This window comes from Leuresthes tenuis, unplaced genomic scaffold (genome assembly GCF_036924035.1).
Source record: "Leuresthes tenuis unplaced genomic scaffold, fLeuTen1.0.hap1 SCAF_14, whole genome shotgun sequence".
Classification (NCBI taxonomy): Eukaryota; Metazoa; Chordata; class Actinopteri; order Atheriniformes; family Atherinopsidae; genus Leuresthes; species Leuresthes tenuis.
The window spans coordinates 21,813,885-21,836,805 of NW_027325368.1; the positions used below are offsets into that span (position 1 = coordinate 21,813,885).

Consider the following 22,921-nt stretch of genomic DNA (forward strand, 5'->3'; position numbering starts at 1 on the left):
GGACCATCGCTCACAAACCTACAAAAACATAACAAATAAAAAAAGGGAACGAATTCTCAACTGTAGCCTAAGACAGAAGATGTGGGGCTGAAGATTGATGGAAAACAGTCTAGTATTTTTCCTCAGTGATTTTGAAAAAGCTTTCATGATCATAACTAACGAATTACATAACAGCAGTAAATAAATTAATCAAAATCTAAACACGGGTGACTTGGCGCCGTTAAAAGAAAGTTGTCCGAAGTCACCTGTTATGTTAAAACCCTGTTAAACTGGGATGAGGTGCAAATTAAAGCACCATATGCAGAGATAATGCCTTTTCCGCTGAGGACTTTTGACCACACAAGGACGCCGTAGTACTGTGACCACAGCTCACGCATTTCAACGAGAAACTGCCGCTGGCTTTTTAAGGTAAATCTTGTTTATCCTTCACATTTTTCTATGTTGCACATACACATTTCACAATCCGTGACATGTGGCATTTCATGTCATATGCACGCCGTTGCATTCTTGCTCATTGTTACCTCTTCTTTTTTTTTTTGGCAACACTAACATAGAATTGTTCTTAAAAAAGTTTTTAAAAGTCGGAGTAAAGTTTTCTGAGTTCAAAGGTCTGTGTTTCACAATGTTTAACTGCACACAAGCCTCTGGTGTGTGCGCTGATTTGCTCACGCAGAACATACACCTTTATATTACCTTTATATTATATTTGTTGTCAGAAGAATTGTGCATCATTGTAATTATATGTGAGTAGAGCAAGTCATGCACAAAAATTTAATTGCATTTGAAATAACTTGTGCGTGTGTGTGATGCTTCAGTGCTGTCAGTATGGAGGGACAGCCCCTATCAGCCCTGTGTACCCCAGCTCTAGTGGTGGATGTGGACAAAGTGAAAAGAAACGCTCAGAGGATGATCGAACGGTGTCAGAAACTGGGGGTCCAGCTTCGTCCACACATGAAGACCCACAAAACGCTGTGTGGATCCGCATTCTCACTTACATTTCAAGCATACATGTCAGTCAGGCTGCATATGGGAGACACTGATATGCTGTTTCTCTGTTTCTCTGTGTGTGTGTGTGTGGATGGATGGGTAGTGAGTGTGCTGACATAATGACGGCTGGATCCCGGAGATGCATGGTGGTTTCCACTCTGGCAGAGGCCTGCTTCTATGCCGACCATGGATTTGATGACATCCTCTATGCATACTGTCTTCCTTTTGACAAGGTTCTTTTATACACAATTCTTTTTGCTTGACAATATATACAAATATGTGTGACACCCAATGGTGTGACTTAACAACCACCATTCCAAAAAAGTAGGAATGCAATGTAAAATGTAAATAAAAACGGAATGCAACAATTGGCATATCTTTTAAACATATTTAATTATTAACACTAGAACATAGAAAACATATCAAATGTTGAAAGTGAGACATTTTCTTATTTCACAAAATGCTTTCGGTGGCAGCAACACTTCACTTCTAGCTAGTAGTACTGAAAAGAAACAGCTGGAAGAACATATGGCAACTGATTAGGTTCAGTGATAAAAGGTCAGTATCATGATTGAGTATAAAAGGAGCACCTTAAAGAAGCAGAGTGATGTTCAAAGGTTAAGCAATCTACCAAAAATCTGTGTCAACGAGTTATGGAGCAATTTCAGAACAATGTTCCTCCATGTAAAAATGGGAATACTATGAATATTCTATCATATGATACGATATCATCAAAAGATTCAAAGAGTCTGGAGACATCTCAGTGTGCAAGGAACACAGCTGAAAACTAATTTTTGAATGGTCTTTGGGCCCTTAAGCTTCACTGCATTTTAAAATGCATTTTAAAGTGGAAATCCCTGCATGGGCTCAGGAACACTTCCAGAAATTATGATCTGTGAACAGTACACAGTCACATCTACAAAATGGAAGTTAAAGCTCTATCATGCAAAAAAGAAACCAAGTGAAGTTAACCCAGACACGCTCTCATCTTTTCTTGGCCAAAGCACATTTTGAAATGTTCTAAGGACAAGTGGAAAACTATTCAGTGGTCAGATGAATTCAAATTTTAAATGATTTTTTATAGGAATAAAGAGAAGAGGGACCTTCCAGCTTGTTTTTTGTTCCACTCAGTTCAAAATCCTGCATCTCTGATTGTATGGAGGGCATTCATGCTTATGGAACTTCCAACTAGCACATCTGAATCGGAACCATCAGGGTTGAAAGAGACATGAATGACCACAGCTCAACATGAGCTCCAATTCAGACAGCAACTTTTTCAGGGAAGCAAGACAATGCTAAACCACATACTGCATCTATCTTTAACAGCGTGGCTTCGAAGTGGAGGAGTCCAGGTGCTGGACTGGCCAGGCTGCAGTGCAGACCTTTAATCAGTTGAAAAATTGGCCCGTTGGAGCATCATGAAATGCAAAATATGACAAAGAAGAGCTAGAATCCTGTATTGGACAAGAATGAGACAGCATTTCCCTCCCAGAGGTCCAGTAAATGGTCTTCTCAGTCCCCAGATGTTCGCAGACTGTTGTAAAAACGAGAGAGGATGCTACACAGTTGTAAATTTGAACACGTCCCAAACTTGTTTGAGATGTTGCTGCCATCAAATGAATTTTTCTTGAAATAGCAAAATGTCTCACTTTCAACATTTGATGTGCTTTCTGTGCTTTTATAGAATATTTGGTTATGAGATTTGCAAATCACTCCAGTCTGTCTTTATTTAAATATTACGCAGTGTCCCAACTTTTTGTTGAATAAAAAAAAACGTTTTTTTATCCTTAGGTAGAGCGCTGTGCAGCCCTGTCAGAGAGGCTTGATCTCTTCCAAGTGTTATTGGATCATCCCGACGCTCTGGAGCAGCTCAAAAAAAGGCCCCTTCAAGCCGGTCGGCAGTGGCACGTCTGGCTGAAACTTGACTGTGGCAACGGGAGAGGTAAACATTCTAGGAAACTGCCACTTAGCTGATCATGAGCTTCTGAGCACATGCCGCCACTGTGTTTATTTTTTTTCCCGCCATAGCTGGCGTTCTGCACTCGGAGCCTGAGGCGCTCATATTGGCCCAAGCCATCGCTAAGACGGAGGGCGTGGAGCTAACGGGAGTCTACGCCCACTGCGGGAACACCTACAGCTGCAGAGGAGTGGAGCAAATACAGACTGTCGCCCAGGAAACCACTAGTATTACTCTGCAGTTCATGGAAAAGTAGGAGCATGGCAAAATAAAAATATATATATGTATATATCATACAAGACATCATACATGTTGCTTCTACAAATGGTAAAAGAGCTGTTATCCAATGTGATCTTAACCCGCTGTTACACAGACGGTGTATCACATGTGTTGTATTGGTATAATAAATTATAATATCGAATAGTGCTGTTGTAAAAAGCACAGACATGAAAGATAATGCCGTCACAGGCTACTCAGACTCACACTCCTGTTGTCATATCTATCTATTCAAATCTCAGTTAAGATAAGTGACGGGTAAGCAGTATTGGGCCAGCTCAGCTTGTCGTCACTGATGGAACAATTTACTGATTCACACCAGTGAATTTCTAAAGGAAAATATGGGGGCATCTTTCAAGCAGCAACACAACCATAACAAACACAAGTCACGCTACCAAAGATTCAATTCAATTGAATGAATTTAATGTTTTAGAAATGGAATTTTTTTTCTTTTTCTTTGGCAGACTAAAGGCTGTTGGCATAACATGCAAGTCCAGCATTGGCTCTACCCCTTCCTGTAGCCATCCAGTCAAAGACATGGCAAAGCTGAGCGAGGTGCATCCTGGAAACTATGTCTTCTACGGTGTGTTAATGTGGATTTGTTTTGCTGTTCTACAGCTGAAATTCTCACAATGAAAAACCAAATTACTACCGTAGTGGTGTTTTCTTCTTTGTTTGTTTCAATGAATCTTGATGGGTTTCAGATGTGCAGCAGTCTATGATTGGCTCCTGCTGCCTGGATGATGTGGCTGTGAGGGTTTTGACAAGAGTCATAGGACACTGTCCACACAGGAACCAGCTCCTGGTGGACTGTGGATGGACTGGAATCAGGTTGCTTCATCAGTATTGTTTATTACTTGCAGAACAGATGGGTAAACTGTTTACCAATGGACAAATGTTATGTTCATGCTTATTAGCAGCATTCAAAGTAACTGGAGTAAACACGCATTTTTTAAACTCCTGCCTACATTATTGTTAGGTCTGTGTCGCTGGAAATATGTGAATTACCCTCTCTCTCACTGTCTCTCACAGTTTGGATGGAGCTGGAAAACTTCCCACTGGATATGCCGTAATCGAAGGACATCCGGACCTCAAGTAAAGCTTTTTGTGCTTTTCGCTTAACTTAAAACTTAAGTGTGATTAAATTGGTAATGTGAAATGTTTTCCCTCCAGGTTGTTGTCTATGACTCAGGAGCATGGAAGAGTGGAACCTATCTCAGGTTCACTGGACTACAGCAAATACCCTCTTGGCTCTTTGCTCACATTGATACCCTATCATGTTAGTATCATTTAATGTGGTGTTAAAGGACCAGTGTGCAGGATTTGGGTGTGCTCTATCAGCAGAAACAGCCCTTACTATCTGTAGAGTACTTTGGTTCACTTACATACTTGGGAATGTTGGTATGCCCAAGTAGGTTGCAGTTACAAACCTCTCAAACCACCTACTCGATGCTGCTAAACCCTACAAACTGGTCCTTAAAGTGTGCCGATATTTCTGTTTTATTGTCGCTCTCTTTTGTGATCTTACTACCTTATTACTTTTTTTTTTTGCTTTCTGCAGTCATGTGCAACCGCCACGATGCACCCCGTGTATCACGTGCACTCTGAGGGTCGTCTGCTGGGGAAGTGGACACCCACTCGTGGGTGGTGAACACCTGTCCAAACATTTACTTATACAATGCCTTGTTAGGATAGATAGTTGGCCTTTTATACCTGTAGCTGATTTCATTAGTGATGCCTGTTACAGTTAAGCTGTTAAAAACATAGGGTAATGGTGTTGGCAGAGCTCTCAGCTGATTGTTTTATCTAAAGTGACAAAGTAGATATAGAAAAAGAAAATCTGGAAAGGTTTTAAAGGTCTGATGTCTAAGTAAATGCAAGTTTAAGGACTATGTCGTTCCCTCATCAATAACATCTAGCAGTGTTATGTATAATAATGATGCGGAGATATATATATATATAAGTATTCATACTCAGCCAAATGTTGGCCACATTATTTACATGCAACAGCTTGATTGAATAGTTGCCTTTCATTCATGATAATTATCTCTTATGTGAGATTTAGACATTGGATTGGACACATTTAAATCCTGCATAAATTGTCATGTATTTGTCAGGTATTTTGCAGGTAAGGGAAACAGGATACCAACAAAAGAAAAGAAATGACTGTAAGATGTAGCTTGAGTAGTGTTTGACTTTAGATTATTTGCAAGGCAAAACAATAAATTATATGAAATGCTGAGTGAGTCATTCTGTAGTTGATTGATTATCTCTGATGACACACGGTCATGGGTTAATTCTGAGGTCACCACACCACGGACATGTTTTTTAAATTGATTTAAGATTAATATCAGATTTTATTGTCATGCATACAAACATACTCACAAAATTTGTCCTCTGCTTTTAACCCATCCATGTTGGCACCTGTTGACATGTGCACACACTCATAGAGACAGATGCCATACACTGGAGTGGTAAGCAGCCATTCACAGCACCTGGGGAGAATGGGGGTATGGTGCCTTCCTCAAGGGCACCTTGTGACAAGGTAGACTGACACCCCACCAGCTGTCAGCTTCACCAATCTTTTTGAGTGGTGAGAGTGGGAATTGAACCAACAACCAACCTTATTGGATGACCCAGTCTAACCACTGAGCTCCATCCACCCCTAATTTATGTACTTTTATGCTTTGATAAAATTACTATTGATCCAACCTTTTTTTTTTCTAATTCAATGTTTTGCAACAACAACAACAAAAAATTCATCGTAATGAACTAGATAAAGAAACCCACCAATTTGATAGTGTTTATCTTAATTTTCCTTTGTAATGACGTAATTTGTAAAGAAATAACTTGTGCTGTCACCATCCTTCAAGTAGATGTCTTTATTAACAGTTATGGCACTGTTAAGTTTTCTATTTCAAAACAGGAAGTATGCCACTGTTTACATTATAATTGTTGTTAAATTGCAGCACTGATCAGCTTCTAGCAGGTTTCGATCTATGTTTGAAGTGCATGATGGGAAATGTGGTTTTGATTGAAACTGGCTTTCTCATTGGACATTGTATAACCTTTGACTCGTCACGTGGTTTAAAAACTTCAGTAGGATGGCGCGGGAAGTTGTAACACCACAACGCAACTAAACTTACCCTTTTTTAACTTTTTTTTTGGTAGTTTTGTTTTATTCCGGGGCCTTTCACCGAAATTTACAAGTAAGTTGCTTTATGTTTCCACTTTTAGCCGCTTTGTGTTACTGCTGACTGTCCGCAGCACACCGAGTACACACTAACGCACTAACAGCAAGCTTTAACCGGTCTAATTACGCTAACACAACTAGCGACAGAATTGTTGACACGTGACCCTTATACGCTCCCGAAATTGGGTGCTGTATTTTTTAAGACCGAGCAACGTGCCTAACAGCTGTCATGTGTGTTGTTTATCTTGAGGAATGAGTGTGTTGGAGGTGAAGTTCATCGGGGATGACGATGTTGTGGAGCACATCGTGGACAAACAAGAGGGTATGAACACTGCTTTTGCCCATATGTCATAGTTAATCAGCAGGTTTTGTACCCTGTCTGACTCACTGACCCCCTGCGTTGTCACGTTGTACCGTGTTGTAGGCGTGCAGAGCAGTGGTGGGGCTGCTCAGAGGATGGTAACGTTCAAGAACCCGGCTGGAAGGAGAGGATGCCGGGAGGAGGAACAACACGATGCTGATGAAAATGGGGTTTTTGATGAGCAGAATTATATCCAGGCTTTAGGAACACACAATGCAGAAGGTGAGTGATATTATTATTTTTTTTTTTCAAGTATTTTGTTTGGAATCTGGAACACTGGTTCCCAGTGAGAGCTAAACAGATAGATAAGATACTTTTTAAACCCCAAAAGTCATTGCAGTGAGCAGGAACGATCTCGTGCTCTTGACCTTATTGCATCAATGCTGAAGAAACCTCAGGCAGACGACGCTGTTAATGTTGTGTAGACGGTGTTTACTGTTGTTCTTTATGTTGAGCAGCTTCAGCAACTTTCCTCTTTCCACAATCAACTTCAGGGTCTCAGAGTTGTCCTCAGCACAGATTCAGTCTTCTTTGTCCGTTCTGTTCAGTTTCTGCCTAATAACCAGAAAACCACAGTAGGCTAAATACGGAGAAAACAGATGCTGTGCACAAGGATTTAGTCTTGAGCCTCCCGAGTTTCCTTTATTTCCCATATCACAATGTTGCACAGCATATTCCGTTTTAGTTGTGTCCACGTGAGCAAAGTAACTTGCTGTACAAACGCAGATAAAATTCTACACTCAATTGCTGTTAGCAAATATTTTCACTTCCATGCTCACCGTAGTCCTAGTTTATGGTTCTCCGACGTGACGACGTCATTGAGCATACGTTCTGCATCTTGGGAACGCATTGCTCTGCAATTCACCATGTCGCCGCTAGGGGGGGGGGGGGGGGGGGGGTGTTTGTGTGGTTTCAGGGGTTATAGCTGAATCCTTGCTTGTTTAAGCATTTATTCTTCAATATTGATAAGCTCCAACTGCAAATACAGCTGCTCCACTTCAGTTGCCATTGTTTACTGTTGTTAACTGTGACCGGAAGAAAAAGCAAGGATTCGCTATAACCCCTGAAACCACACAAACACACAGCCACACCCCCCTCGCGGCATGGTGAATTGCAGAGGAACGTGTTCCCTTGACGCAGAACTTCGAATGCTCAATGACGACGTCCTGAAAGAGTATAAATTAATCTTAAACCAGTCGAGGCTGGGAACTGGTGAATTAACACTAGTTCACCCACTGAGGGACATGGATGAAAAAATGCACTTTCGATACTTTCGAATGTCAACGGGCCAATTTGACGAGCTTCTTCACCATATACAGCCATTAAGACCGGAAAAAGCAACTGCTGGAAATTACGTTCTGAGCGGACCAATCACAGCCCTTACAGTCCGCGTCAACGCCACGTGTAGTTAGAATTTTTTTGGAGGTGCGCGTCAGGCTGTGGCGTACGCCGTCGAAATGACGGAGAAGCATAAACTACGCTTCAGTTCCGTGTTCATTAAAGCCAGGTAAAGCAAATGGATGAGTGAAACTATTGTTATTATAGCAGGCATGAATATAGCAAAATAGCAAATCAGGTTCATGTTGATTGAAAGTTTTTGATTACTTCTTTTAACTTCTTTTTTTTTTAACTACTTTCTTTTTAACTCAATGAACCAATTCAAAGGGTTCATTTCTTGAGGAACATTTGGTTCAGTTAAAAGAACATCTATGGTACATTAGGCCGTCTCTGAAGGCCAAGAGGGGCCCTGATGGTTCGTCGCTGTGTGAGATGTTAAGACAAACAGTTTGGAGTTGTTGAGAGCAGATGGGTGAGATTTTTATTTACATTTTTATTTTTTAGTCACTGGGGCAGGGCACTGTGTCCATGACTGAGGTACAGGGTGGACTAAACAAACTGTCTGTGGTCAAAATATGTAGATCCATTATTTTGTCATTGTCGCTGTGGGGCTTGAATGGAACTGCTGCATGGACTAGAACAGGACTGGTTCTCTGTTGGCTGAAATGAGAGTGGATTGAGTATGTATTATTATGGTTGGTCAGTATACCTCCTGATGTCGCCTGTATTAGCACAAGGCCTTTGCATTTTTATCCTACTAAGAATACTGATATTATCACCACATGTAACTGCACCTCAGTCACATTGTTTTCTTGGATTTACAGAGGATGAGGATGGTTTGTCAAAAGTGGCCGGATCTTCCATTTTCACGTTCCAGAAAGTCAGACGCGGCCACAGCATGGCCCAGACTGGTGAGAGCCTCTAGCCTCTCCAGGTTTTTTTTGCATTGTATATCCTCACCTAGATTTATCAAACGATTGTTGATTTTAGTTTTCTGCTTCTGCACACAGCAAGTGATTTGGCACGGACTCCTGGGAAAAGCGTGAGCTTCAGCACAACCCCAGATGTCGAACCCTCCACTCCCAGTCGAACGGGCCGCAGTCAGTGCACCTCACCCTCTCTTCCTTTTTAGATTCCTTATCTCCTTGTTCATTTTCAAATGATTCAGTTTGTCTCTCTTTTTCTCTGTCTAGACCACAGAGGTGAAAGCAGGACCCCACAGAAGGTAAGACCACAAACCACTGTTTTATTTTTCATAAAAGGTCCAGACTTCTAAACATCTGAAGACCGCCCTATTGGTTTTGGTGGCTTTTCTGTGCAGAGATTGGACTCGTCTCAGTCTCAGCTTGTTTTCTTAAACAGGGCAAAAAGGTCCAGTTCGTCTCCACAACGCCACACAGACTCAGGAAGAGACTGACAGGTGAGTCCGGCCCGTTATAAGTAGGTTAAACAAATGTCAGTTCGATATCATTTAAACGTGCTCGATGTTTTCAGCTCCGAGCATGCGGTCAGACAGCGACAGTGAACTCTCACCCTCTGACTCTGGGGAGGGGGAAGACGAGGAGGACGATGGGCATGGGGAAGAGCAGAAAGCAAGAAAAGAGGACAAGGAGAGCTTGAAAAACCCAAGAACTCCCAGAAGAAGTTTATCTGCAGCTCTCGACAAGACTCCTGCTAAGAAAAGCAAGAACACACAAGAACCTCTCAACCAGCCCACCATGATCGAGGACTATTTCGAGGCTCACGGCAGCTCAAAAGTCTTGACATCAGACCGCACCCTCGAGCGTTTACACACCCCCAAACTTGACAGGGTCCGTTACTGATTGCCAGTTCAGAGCTATTAGTAAACGAGCTGTTTCTATTTAAAGTTTTGGCTAAATTTTTTTTCTTCTCCCCATTTTTGCAGGAGACTTTGGTTTGTCTTTTAGAAGGAAAATCATCCTCTTATTCAAAAGAGACCCAGCAGCTGCACAACAAACACAAAAAGCACTTTAACAAATGGATGTTGCAGCTACAGTAAGTGTTGTTGTGGGTTTGTCGCAGGCAGTCTTATTCATGTTGAAACATTGAGTACAAAAACAGAAAGTCTGTGGCTGTTTGTGTGTAGGTTGGGGTTCAGTGTGCTGGTCTACGGTTTGGGCAGCAAAAAAGCTCTGCTGGAGGACTTCAGGGTGTCTCATTTATCTCAAGAGATCCACCTGGTGGTCAATGGATTTTTCCCCTCCATTACTCTTAAATCAGTCAGTGTTTTTAAAAAAAAAATCACTTTATTATGCTTTGTTTGACGACTCCTGCGTGTTTATCATGACAACGCTGTGGTTTTATTACAGATATTAAATGCGCTGACATGTGAGGTTCTGGAGCACCAGGGAAGTTTCCGAACACCCTCGGACCAGATCCAGTTCATCACTCAGACTCTCAGAGACAGTGAGTGCTTGTGTGAATTGTAGGTCTTGAGATTATGTCGGAATTCTGTGTTTCACATTTCCAACGTGTGCTCCCAGGCCCAGATCTCCACGTGTACTTGCTCATCCATAATATCGACGGACCGATGCTGCGAGGAGAAAAGGCCCAGAGTGCACTGGGGCAGCTGGCATCCCTGCCCAACCTGCATTTGGTGGCTTCGTTAGACCACATCAATGCGCCATTAGGTGAGAGTTTGTGGGAATTTGTGCCGCAGTGTTGATCACACAGAAATGTTTTCCCATAGCTAAACGTTGCTGGTGCGTTTCCAGTGTGGGACCAGTTTAAGCAGAGCCAGTTTAACTGGCTGTGGTGGGAATGTGTGACGTTCCAGCACTACACGGAGGAAACTTCATATGAGAACTCTCTCCTGGTGCAGCAGACCGGCGCTCTCGCTCTGTCCTCCCTCACACACGTGCTCCGCAGTTTGACACCCAATGCCAGGTACCACGTCCACTTTAATGCAATTAGCTGTCAAAGCTGTTGGAGTCTGCAACTTCTCAACGGCTGTGCATTCGCTCTCTCTGCAGGGGAATCTTTGAACTGCTGGTAAGATTCCAGCTGGAAAACAAAGACAACCCTTCGTACGCAGGTGAGACCACATTCAACACCCGAAACCACAAAGCGATTTTTCACTTCATCGCGAGGCTGTAACCATTGTTGTTGTGCACAGGATTATCCTTCCAAGATTTCTACCAGCGTTGTCGAGAGGCGTTCTTGGTGAACTCGGACCTCACATTGAGGACTCAGCTGACCGAGTTCAGAGACCACAAACTGATTCGGACACGCAAGGCAAGCCTCATAATCAGCGAGAAAACCTACAGCAAACTCTGACGTTTATCAGGTGTTAAAACTTTCTTTGTTCATGTGACACTCCAGGGTGCCGATGGAGTGGAGTACCTGGTTGTTGCCGTGGATGCGAGCACACTGATGGACTTTCTGGAGAACGAGGAGGGTGACTGAGAGGACAAAACTTCAGGCTTATGATTGTCTTTCCCTTCAGATTTCACTTGAGCCGGTCACAGATGTTGGAGCCCAGTTACAGCTAATTACCATTAAATCTGGTTGAAATGTTTGGGCCTCAGTGCCTCATTGTACAAATGTGACATTCACATTGTGATGTGTACATGCTTGCGGACTACACCTGAGTTATTAAAAGCAACACTTGGGAGTTAATTTATTGCTGGTTACTGTCTTTAATTACAGAAATAGATTCATATCTAGCGAAACATACATTCTTTTGTTCTTACAAGGCAGGTCGGCATGCAGCTGTAAAAAGAAAGTGGTGGAAATCATCAAGTATTAAACCCTGTGAGAAAAGAGGGTCACAAAAGGGAAAAGTGTGAACTGGGACGCAGTGTATCAATTATGATCCTCAGGCGTGTGTTAAACGTAGAAAGGAGTGAGAGAGGATGGCCTGAACGCATGCTGTGAAGCTTGTAAGTGATGCATTTCAGCAGTTCTCTGTCTGGGCTGTGACTCGTTGAGCGTCTCCTGAGTCCAGCGTGTACGTCTGGAGTCTGTTCTGTGCAGCTGTGTGCACGATACGCAGCTCCTCTTCATCCAAATCCCTCAGCAGCAGAAGAACTGCATCCACAATGTGAGTCTTAGAAAAAACAAAAGCATTTAAATCATTAATCTTCCAGCTTTTGAGCAGAATTCAACATTTAAAATTTCAGGCCGGAGCTTCTGAGAGGAAGCTACCTTTCTCATTGTTGTTTTTTCTCGAGTCGATGGAGAAGAAAGGGAGGAGAACTTGTCCCTCGAGAGAGGCTTCATTCCCAACTCTTCTCTGATTTTGCTAGAAACAAAAGGGAGGAATTCTACATTCATTTAGTGATTTTTTTTCTTTTCATAAAAGTTCCATTGAAGTTTTTCAGTCCGCAAAACCTACTTGGTTTCCTCCATGTTGTAGTTTAGTGGGTCATTCTCCGTCTCTGCATCTAGAAGCCCATTGTTGGAAAGCTGGTTCTGGGTATTACCTGGGGGTGTGCTGACCTCCTCGCCTTCCATGAGAGCAAGTGCAGTTTCATCCTCACTCACCACTGCACGCAGAAATCGCACATATACATGTGTGAACTATTCAAATGAGTTAAAGTGGGAAAGCTCTGCAGCAGCTGAGCTCAAACTGCACTTTGCCAGAGAGCGGACGTACAGGGAGCATTCTACACCCACCTTGATTGTCAAGTTTCTGGAGGCGAGGCAGGCATCGCAGCACAGTGAGCCGGTACCGGCTCGAATCGGTTCCGCAGCAGGGGTTCTCAGCCAACCAGAGCACTCTGAGGCGTGTCAGCGGACGCAGGTGGGACAGCTCAGACAGCGAGGGAATCATGTTCCTCCTCAGGTAGAGCTCGCAGAGAGACAGACAGCCAGCCAGAGGAGAGAGAGACGAGATGCTGTTGACGCTGCAGGCAGAGAGGAGAAGGAGCATCGCAGTCAGGATTTAAGGTTAGTTTTTGAATGACTCTGCAGGTGTTGCAGTATCATGTCAGCGTTAAAGGGGCATGGCTCTACAGTATGTGTTTGTGCCAGAGTGGGACAGTAAAGTTAAAGGGACCAACCTCAGCGTCAGCACTTCAATGTTGGGCATCTGAGAGAAGATAGAAATCTGACAGGACACGTACATTGTTACAGCTTCATTAACTGGATTAAAATGAACAGTGTTTCAATTTGAGCACGAATATTTTTTTTTAAATGAATGTAACTGCCAGCCATCTAAACTGTTAGGACTACTCACATCAGTCAGGTTGCATCCCCTAAAAAAAAAAAAAAAAACAAGATATGCAACGTTAGCACAAATGCAAGACATCAAGCGACCTATACCCGTCCGCCGTGGCTATCATCATGTGGACCAAAAACTAACTAAATCACTGGTGTGCTAAAATGTAACTCAGAGACTCACCAGCAGTTTAGTTTCTTCACGCTTTCCAAGTCAGAGGCCTTAGCCTTAGCGAGAACCAATTTCCGTGTTAGTTTCATGGCATATCAGCTACCTTCCTTAGAAATAAAGAACATATTAATTCGTATATATATCAACAAACAACAAAGGCCGCATCATGACAGGCTAAGTAGACAAACATCTCGACTCAGCAGCAGAGGGACGTTGCCGTCAGCTACGTGAATACGCATGCGCGTAATTAATGAAGCGTCCTTAGTTACGGCTAAATTGTTAGATACTTTTATGTGCAGGGTTTTATCGCTGGCGTTTGTGAACCCCTTATAATATTAAACACGCAAATAAATATGTAATGATATATTCTTATGTGGAGCTTTTAATTTATGTTTAAGAACTACGTTCTGTAAAAACTCAAAGTCCCACAATGCAGAGCGAGCGAGTTAGTAAATCGCGCCTGCGCGTTAAGCAATCCCTCTTTGGACCTACGTCTCCACTGAAACGATGGTAAGATTCCCCTGTCCCCCTCATAATCCGTGCCAATCTGATGATTCCCGTACTACAAAAGATATAATAACATATTCAGAGGCTTAATCCTAACCTTGTTTGCCAGACCTGAATTCGATTTGTATTAGTTGGTAGATTTTATCCGTAGTAAAAGCGATGTTTTGCCATGTCCTATTGAGACCGAAATGGCTACCATCTCGTTACTCACCGAGCCCAAATACTAGCCGGCTAGTCTCTTAAAGAATTCCTCTTTTTTGTTTTAGGCCCTGTAGTTAGACCACAGCGAAATGGCGTGGTTCATATCTCAACAGAGTATGTCGTGTTTTCAATAAAGACTAATTGTTTTGGCGGGGTAAGTTAGCATGATGGTTAGCTTGCTAAGTAGAAGATTGTGTTGGCTAGCCGGTGTCCCTAAGAATGACAGCAGCTCATTTACCCTTTACGTTTTTTTTTTGTTTTGCATTGGCAATGATTTGATACATTCTATTACATTTTATAAGAAAAAATTAAAGAATATTCTAACCCTGTCCAGGACGTACTTGTTACTTGTGAGGGAACAGTAGTATATCATAACCAGGTGTATGAACTCCGTTGACCAAATAGTTGCAGTTTGCTGTAATGTTCTTTATCATTGTCACGTAATTCACTTTGTTTTTCCACAGGCCAAACGCACCAAGAAGGTGGGGATTGTTGGGAAGTACGGCACTCGTTATGGGGCTTCGCTGAGGAAGATGGTGAAGAAAATTGAAATTTCCCAGCATGCCAAGTACACCTGCTCTTTCTGTGGCAAGGTAAGTGTTGGCATCACAAACCGTTGCAACAGATTTTGTACAATATGTGGCCTGTCTGCTTAGTGTACACCCTGAACTGTAGTCATGACTACACGATGGCACAGACTTCAGTCTCAGTTAACTGGAAACACAATAGGACTTTAGGATGTTGTGTGTTTTTTGTAAAACTTTCTAATTAATTTAATCCGTGTTTACAGACTAAGATGAAGAGGAGGGCTGTTGGTATCTGGCACTGTGGGTCCTGCAGGAAGACGGTGGCTGGAGGTGCCTGGACGTACAAGTATGTTGCGCTGTTGATTTTCTGTCTTATTTAATGCATCTCTCCCAGCAGTTATATATATATACATATTTGGGTTTTTTTTAATGAAAGTGGTGCGATTGTTCCTGCTTTTCAGATCATAATTGACAAATTTATATCAAAGTTGTAAATGGTTAAAAACTTTAATGGTAGCATATTGATTAAGTAAGCGGGCCATACAGTTGCATGTACATGCATAGATGGATGCCTCCTTATGTTTTAGTGTTAAACTTGATTGTGTGGTATCCAAATTCAGTGTGACTTAGTGGTTAGCCTGCCCAGTGCAATAGATATGTGCCACTATGAGGCAGATTAGAAGGAAAGATTAAATGATGTTTTGAACCACCCAGTCACTGCCATTGTGAATATCTGTCATCAAAGTAACGAACTTGTGGGGTCACTCCTTTTCCAAACGTGGGTGCATGAGTGGAACTTGTGAATGGAGAGGATAACGTTCATCAGTGTAAGGAGGCTTCGTGGTAGCTGATCTACGGGAGCGATCAAGGTTTATCGTATCGGTCGTTCTCAAAGTAACTGACCCGCAGAGCTGGCCGATATTCCCCTTTGAACCATATGGCTGCTGTACTTAGTCACTGTAGGACTAAAAGTGTCTTTTGATACTAAGTTGGGCTGTAAATGAATAAATGCTATACGCTTTCTCTCTGCAACGTTTTTATCTAACCAGCGTCTAAGGATGCAGCATCCTTAGTGCGTCATCACATCACACTTGATTTGTGGGGACAAAAAAAAAGTGACCCCTCATTTCACTGGCAAATATTTTTCCTGTCATGAAAGATATTTCCACCTCCCTGACTGCTTGTTATAACTTCTAGCCGACTTTTGCACGAGGAGTAGAACAGGCATAGCTGCCAGAGCCCCTCCCCAAGTTGGCTTCATTTACTGGTATAAAGCCAACTTTGTCAGATGAGTGGCATTTCAAGTGTTGATATCCCAGTTAAAATGAAGTCATCAATGAGAGGAAGAAGTGTTTAACGTTTGACTAATTAACACATTTTTCAACAGCTTTTATCATTTAAGCGCTGTTAAAATAAACGGCATATTTTAAAAACACAACACGTGTCGTGTAGTCAGAATTTATTCTAAAGATTGTTTTTTTCTTTCTTACAGCACAACGTCGGCCGTCACAGTCAAGTCCGCAATCAGGAGGCTGAAGGAGTTGAAGGACCAGTAAACCAGTGTGCGACAATCGCTGGTGGATTTGGGACTTTTTCTATGATTAAACAGAGCTGGTCATGACCTCAACATCTAAAAATAAAGGAGTCTATAGCGGAGTTCTTTGTCTTTTGTACGTTTGTTTAAAATGTTTTTAACTGTAAGCTTAATCAAAAAGGAAAATTTTAAGCCTAATCTTAAAGGTAGAGAGGGTGTCTGCTTCCCGGACATTTACTGGCAGCTTATTCCACAAGAGAGGGGCCTGATAACTGAAGGCTCTGCCTCCCATTCTACTTTAAGAAACTCTGGGAACAACAAGTAAACCTGCAGTCTGAGAGCAAAGTGCTCTGTTATAAAAATACCTTACAATGAGGTCTTTAAGATATGATGGAGATCGGTCATAAAGAGTTTTATATGTGAGGAGAAGAATCTTAAATTCTATTCTGAATTTAACAGGGAGCCAATGAAGAGAAGCTAAAACTGGAGAAATATGATCTCCTGTTAGTTCTCATCAGAACTCTGGCTGCAGCATTTTGGATCAGCTGGAGGCTTTTCAGAGAATATGTGGGACAGCCCAATAATAAAGAATTACAGTAGTCCAATCTTGAAGTAACAAAAACATGGACTAGTTTCTCTGCATCGTTCTGAGACGGGATGTTCCTGATTTTTGGCAATATTCTCAATATACCTGTTTTACATGCGAGTCAAATGATCGATTCTGGTCAAAAATAACTCAAAGGTTCCTCACTGTAGAACTAGAAGCCAAGGAAATGCCATCTAGAGTAATTATATATCTATTGGAGATGAAAACCTATTTCTGATAGAAATGTGTTGGATTCAAAACTACTCCGAGAACAGTTTTAGTATATGTTGGTCATAAGTCTTCTTTTTATGAGACTAGAAGGAGAGAAGATACCCCATTTTGTCCAAATCTGAGGTTTTGTCATGATGTTGTCCATCCAAGATTTGTCGTGGGTGTCATTTGTAAGGGCACTGTCATTCTTGCAGAAATACCTCCCATCAGGATAGAACGATTGCATCTTTGGATGAAAAGGCGAGGAGGGCGAGGACCTTTAACATACCAAATGCTGCTAATAACAGCCACCTGCGCAGACGCGGATGCACACCGGACTTTTAACACTCAACTCACTTGTGGATCTTAACCAGATGTCCTACCGTGACACTGGTATTGGAAACTGTGAATTAGACATTTTCAGGTGATCAAATGAAAATGTAAAAACTAACTCAGAGTTTACACAACTCACTGTATGAAAAATAGCCAGAAAATAAGTTTATATCTCTGATGAGAAACTAAAAAAAAAACCCTAACGTAGCTGTTTCCAGCTGTCATTGCACAGATGAACTTATGTCATCTGCGTGTGCATTGAGAGAGAGAGAGAGACGACTCCTGAAGGTGGCAGTAGTCGGACGTGGTGGTAATACTTGCAGATGAGGGCGCTATTGATGCTGCGTCACTTCAGGGAGCTCCAGAGAAAAGCATGGCGGCATCCAGTGTGTTCAGACCGGGCTTGTTCAACCACAAAGTTGCGATAGTGACGGGTGGAGGGACCGGGATTGGCAAAGCTATCTCCGCGGAGCTGCTGGAGTTGGGTCGGTAAAGCTTTGTTTCAGAGTTAAGAGTGCTTTGTGTTTGCCCCCACCCCCCCCCCCCCCGTAGCTCAGAAAGTTTAACGCGAAGAACATCTGACTGCCAACAGCCGATTGAACTTCGACACACATAAGTCTTTGACTAACTGACAGCCTTTGAATGAGTGACTAAGATCTACTGTGTGTAGAAGCTTCATGTTCAGTAACAACTCAGAAAGTCAAGTGTATGATGGAAATAAATGAGATCAAGGGGAATTCTTAATAACTTTGGTGTATTCACATTCACATAAAAACCAGGTGGCAAAAGTACTGGAGTTGAAGATTGACATTTATATATTATATCCAGACCATTAGTTGTTACTGGGCTGTTTATAAAGCTGCAGCTGTGCGTGTCATTTTCAGTGTAATCTCTCTCTCTTTTTTTTTTTTTTTTTTATAGGCTGCAGCGTGGTGATCTCCAGCAGGAAGGCAGAAAGGCTGGACGCTGCGGCTCAGGAGATGAGTGAGAAGATCCCTCCCTCCAGTCCTGCGAGCGTCACTCCTCTACCCTGTAACATCCGCAACGAGGAAGAGGTGAGCGCGTTTTCAGCCTCTGAATCGGGATCTGCTGCGTGATGATGGCAGTACGCTTCATCTTGCCTCCATGCACTGCAGGTGAAGGCTCTTGTCTCGTCTGTGCTGAAGAGGTACGGCCGGATCGACTACCTGGTGAACAATGGAGGGGGTCAGTTCAGCAGCCCAGCAGAGCACATCTCCTCCAAAGGCTGGAAGGCTGTGATAGAGACCAACCTGACTGGAACCTTCCACTGCTGCAAGGAGGGTAAGCAAAACACACTGGGCACGGGTCGGTGTGGGTGCAGAGGCGCTCAGTGTGACTGTTTCCACTCTCCTCACTCAGTTTACGCTGCATGGATGAAGCAGCACGGAGGTGTGATCGTCAACATCATCGCTGACATGTGGAAAGGCTTCCCTGGCATGTCGTAAGAGCTGCCTCCCTCAAATTGACGCACAGTTCTGCAAAGTTGCGCATTTTTTTCCTGCAGCGCGTGTGTCTCCTCTCCCTGACAGCCACACGGGAGCAGCGAGAGCAGCGGTGGACAACTTAACCAAGAGTCTGGCCGTCGAGTGGGCATCCTCAGGAGTCAGAGTCAACGCTGTTGCACCTGTATGTACAGGTCAAGAGCTGATCAGTGCTGGAGGATTTTGTTCATTACTTAATTTGTGGTTAATGTTTTTGCTTAAAGGGTACAATCTTTTCCAAAACTGCGATGGAGAACTATAAGGAGCTGGGACCGCATCTTTTCAAGATGTCTATTCCATTTAGCCCCGCAAAAAGACTGGGCGTGCCTGAAGAGGTGTGTAACTGCTTAGTTACATGTTACATCAAGGAAATTGTCCAATTGTCTGAGGGGATTCAGCCCTTTGACAAGAGCAGAAGAAATATGCAGTATGTTTAAGGATGGACTGTGGTCCTGAAAGTGTCCACTGTATGTCAGGGATCTGCGTGGTCCAAATTAACACTGGAATCAATTCCAGCCACATTCCCACACTAAGCTAGCTGTCAATTATGTCCTGCATAGTGTGTTTAAAGAAGTTGTTACTTCAGGAATGGAGCACAGCAAAACTAACATCACTCTCTCTCAGAGTCGTCCATGTTACACCGCTATCTTTCTACAGAAGCCCAGAATGGACAAACCAAATAGTGGCTCTAGACAAGGCCTTGCTTTTTTGCATCCTATGTAGTCTCTCCTGCATGCTTAAAAGGGAGGGGTGAGGTGAGGGGGTGCTCAGTTGGTTGCAACTATATCCAGCGCACTGAAGAATATTCTAATCTGACTGTTTTTTGTTTTGTTTTTTTGTTCAGATCTCCTCTACAGTGTGTTTCCTGCTCTCTCCCGCTGCATCCTACATCTCCGGAGCCACACTGAAGGTCGATGCAGGACAAAGTCTGTACCATTCCATGTGGGAGATACCTGGTGCGTGCCCCTTGCTAACCCAGCACTGTCTTTACATTATGTATTAGATGATAAATATTATGCAATATGATCAACTGAATTGTTGTGTGTGTTATTGTGTGCAGATCACAAAGCGTGGGCTGACGCTCCAGAGGGGGAAAACCTAGAAGCTTTAAAGGAGCTGCTCAAACCACAAAGCAAACTTTAATCTACTTATGCACAAAACACTCGAGTGTAATCGATGTACAGCTGTACATAGATCACAAGCGCAATCACAGAGTACACACTGTAGTTCCATGGTTATAAGGTGTGCTGTATATATAGAGAGAGTGTGATCCATTGTCAAAATTGTGTACAGAATGTTATGTAATTAATAACAACATAAACATATAGTTTTTCTGGACTGTGACTTGTAACATTTAAAAGTTGAGATGTACTGATAAATGTTTATCCAGTGCCTTTGTTTTGTAAATTTATACAATATTGTCACAATTGCTGACTAGACTGAAAATAAAAAAGAATCTAATCCAATCGAAGTTGATCATTATAAACCAAAATTGTGACGATTTTACGAGTTTGTTCAGCATTACAGTTAATAAGCGGCAGCCACTTGAAATTTACATCAGATAACAATCTGACATTACGTCAACAAATAAATGTAAAAAGCGTCTTATCTGGTATGAGCTAAAGTGAAGACACTTCGAATGCATATGCCTAAAGAGCGCATTGGTATTTTGTCCTGAATGGTATGCCGTACCTTTGCCGTAAACTAGCTTCAATCGTCGCTTTCATTGCTTCAGCTGCAGAGGTCACAACAAACCGTACAGGTACAGTGATGTGTCTATGATATCCAAGAGTTTTGCTGTAATTTTAAACTCACGGTTATAGCAGATGGTTAAACATTATTTTCTTACCAATTGACTTGTGAGTAAAACCGGTTTTACAGCCAAAGCCATACATTTAATGCGCTAGTATGCCGTTAGCTAACGTGCCGCTAGCTAAGAAAACACCTTCTGCCCTCAACGATGTGTCAACTATTAGCGTTACTTATTTGTTAACGTATTTAATGCAAACAGAAAACAAGTTAGCTAATAACTATGGGAGTATAAACAGGCCCCATTCATACTACAACAACGATTTGTTTGATAGTTTAATTGGGATGACACAGTTTTCTGATTATTACTAACACATAAGTATATTTCTTGTTAGAAAAACATGTTTTAGATCCTGATTCTCAGCTGTTGACAATGGTTTTGTATTTACTAAATGTCATTCTTACATCCCAATAGCTGATTTTAATCAGAAAGCTTTGTTAGGCTGAAGCAGCCCCCATTTTATTACATGAGCATAGTTTTCATATCCGTTGTTCCCTGAAATCTTTACTTGTGTGCTTTAAAAACATTGGACTGAAGTTACGCAAGAAAAACAGTTAAAAACATTATTTACAATAGTAACATTTAGTTTTCTTCTATTTACTAAAATAAAACTTTAAAAATTTGGTTCTTTTGAGTAGATTATACGTTTAAGCTACTTTATTGGAATTTGACATTCAAGTGTAGTTGTTACAAACAATATTTCATCGACATAAGGGATATTCGTCCCGAGGAGCTTAGATTGGTTTATATAAAATGCAGTTTGTTCAGAATATTTCCAAAATCCGTGTTTATTTGGAATTAATATTATATTTTGACTTTATCTCTTTTAAAAACAAGTCTTTAAGTCTAACTGCTTCGTGTGTTATAATCTCATCCCTCATTGCCGTCCGTATCTTTCCTCAAATGAAGATAATTTTATTCACAAATGAGTTTTAACCTTTGAATATTGAAAATTGAAAATAAAAGTTTCTCTGCGACATAGCAACAAAAATGCCCATTTTTTCCAAATCTGAGGCAGTGTGTACTTCTTCAAGTATTCATCAGTCAAGTCAAGTTTTGCGGTGAACAAAAAACATTGGAAAAGTTGCTTTTGCTTTGACTTAAGGGCTTTTCTGAATAAATATTGTGGTGGAAAAAATAATGATTATCCAAGCACTGTTGAGGTGAAAAACACTCAGGCAGGTTTATTGAACAGTTCTTGTACAAGAGAGAGCAAAACTTCAACACAGAGCACCTGTGTCAGAGTGTAGCTCTGACTTACAGTTTCAGTGCATGTCGTATTATACCTGAACACAGGAGAAGAAAAAAATGTCTACGTATGTCTAACGTCTTCTTATCTCCTGATGAGCTGGACAGCCTTGTGCAGTGCACAAACCAAAATGAAAAATGAAATACAGAGTTGTTTGTTTGGAAACATCTTATCTCTCTGGTGTCTGAGAAAGGGAGACAAAGTTTCACAAGTAACAAAAAGAAATATTGTACTATAAAATCAGGTGCATCTAATGTCTGGGAATCAATGTCAAGTCTTACAAGTGATTTAAGCATGATGGGACACAAGTATAAGGCTAAATAAAATTTTCCATTACAATATGTAGATGACAGAGTTGAGGCTTGACATTAATGACTGTCAACGTGTATTCTTTTGGAAACGGATGACATATAAAGCAAAATTAGATTTGATCTGTTTACTGATACAATACCGCTGCTGAGTTGCCTAAGTGTGTGTTTTCAGTATGGGAGGTGATCAAGGCCATAGCAAGCTGTCCATGCCAGACTGGCGACAGTGGAAGGCAGAGGGAACACCGATGGAGTTCACACAGCAGAGACTGGCGTCCAGGGGCCTCAAGGACCCGTGGGCACGGTGAGTTATACAGCTAGGAGGTACATCTAACATCTGTTGGTGTGTGAGATAAGTCCCGACGCTACGACCTGTGTCCCCCCCCCCTTTCTCTTTCTGTCTGCAGCAATGAGGCATGGAGATACTCAGGAGGCTTCGCTCGTGCTGTGACCTTCTCAGAGGTTCTGCTGAAAGGATTTAAGTGGGGCTTTGCTGCTTTTACTGTTGCTCTGGCAATAGAGTACGCCATGTTTCCTCCAAAGAAGGGTGGCCACTGAATCTCATCATTGTCCTTTAAAGGAACACCATACCTAATTCAATCTAATGATATTTCTGTATTTTCTGTTAATTAAATGTCTTTTTGGTCACCAAGTGTAAATATTTGTTCTTCTTAAGACTTTTAGGAAAT

The 22,921-nt window shown here is 42.0% G+C and overlaps 6 protein-coding genes across 6 annotated transcripts; 5 read left to right on the top strand and 1 right to left on the bottom strand.

The window, feature by feature from the left end:
- Positions 1-308: 308 nt before the first annotated feature.
- Positions 309-5,560, top strand: LOC140269209 (D-serine dehydratase). The gene is made up of 10 exons (XM_072364228.1): positions 309-408; positions 816-971; positions 1,091-1,220; positions 2,779-2,929; positions 3,016-3,196; positions 3,685-3,803; positions 3,925-4,051; positions 4,253-4,315; positions 4,394-4,499; positions 4,782-5,560. Exons 2-10 carry the CDS (start codon positions 826-828, stop codon positions 4,869-4,871), a joined length of 1,113 nt encoding a protein of 370 aa, XP_072220329.1. The 5' UTR covers positions 309-408; positions 816-825; the 3' UTR covers positions 4,872-5,560.
- Positions 5,561-6,311: 751 nt separating this feature from the next.
- Positions 6,312-11,744, top strand: orc2 (origin recognition complex, subunit 2). The gene is made up of 16 exons (XM_072363988.1): positions 6,312-6,429; positions 6,664-6,735; positions 6,838-6,996; positions 8,937-9,023; positions 9,123-9,212; positions 9,306-9,337; positions 9,475-9,532; positions 9,607-9,923; positions 10,019-10,128; positions 10,220-10,352; positions 10,443-10,539; positions 10,617-10,763; positions 10,848-11,019; positions 11,106-11,167; positions 11,249-11,367; positions 11,455-11,744. The coding sequence occupies exons 2-16, from the start codon at positions 6,666-6,668 to the stop codon at positions 11,536-11,538; spliced, it is 1,737 nt and encodes a 578-aa protein (XP_072220089.1). The 5' UTR covers positions 6,312-6,429; positions 6,664-6,665; the 3' UTR covers positions 11,539-11,744.
- On the bottom strand, positions 11,727-13,680 carry cfap410 (cilia and flagella associated protein 410). Its single transcript, XM_072363989.1, has 7 exons — positions 13,478-13,680; positions 13,313-13,331; positions 13,137-13,183; positions 12,751-12,980; positions 12,470-12,620; positions 12,280-12,376; positions 11,727-12,181 (listed from the first exon to the last, which is right to left on the bottom strand). The coding sequence occupies exons 1-7, from the start codon at positions 13,552-13,554 to the stop codon at positions 12,029-12,031; spliced, it is 774 nt and encodes a 257-aa protein (XP_072220090.1). The 5' UTR covers positions 13,555-13,680; the 3' UTR covers positions 11,727-12,028.
- A 228-nt stretch (positions 13,681-13,908) lies between these two features.
- rpl37a (ribosomal protein L37a) lies at positions 13,909-16,356 on the top strand. Its single transcript, XM_072364180.1, has 4 exons — positions 13,909-13,975; positions 14,638-14,766; positions 14,964-15,046; positions 16,193-16,356. The coding sequence occupies exons 1-4, from the start codon at positions 13,973-13,975 to the stop codon at positions 16,254-16,256; spliced, it is 279 nt and encodes a 92-aa protein (XP_072220281.1). The 5' UTR covers positions 13,909-13,972; the 3' UTR covers positions 16,257-16,356.
- A 1,336-nt stretch (positions 16,357-17,692) lies between these two features.
- pecr (peroxisomal trans-2-enoyl-CoA reductase) lies at positions 17,693-20,321 on the top strand. Its single transcript, XM_072363583.1, has 8 exons — positions 17,693-17,848; positions 18,285-18,418; positions 18,500-18,665; positions 18,744-18,825; positions 18,914-19,010; positions 19,090-19,200; positions 19,710-19,821; positions 19,926-20,321. The coding sequence occupies exons 1-8, from the start codon at positions 17,737-17,739 to the stop codon at positions 20,006-20,008; spliced, it is 897 nt and encodes a 298-aa protein (XP_072219684.1). The 5' UTR covers positions 17,693-17,736; the 3' UTR covers positions 20,009-20,321.
- A 212-nt stretch (positions 20,322-20,533) lies between these two features.
- Positions 20,534-22,884, top strand: ndufb3 (NADH:ubiquinone oxidoreductase subunit B3). Its single transcript, XM_072364493.1, has 3 exons — positions 20,534-20,627; positions 22,408-22,536; positions 22,640-22,884. Exons 2-3 carry the CDS (start codon positions 22,409-22,411, stop codon positions 22,788-22,790), a joined length of 279 nt encoding a protein of 92 aa, XP_072220594.1. The 5' UTR covers positions 20,534-20,627; position 22,408; the 3' UTR covers positions 22,791-22,884.
- The last annotated feature ends 37 nt before the right edge of the window (positions 22,885-22,921 follow it).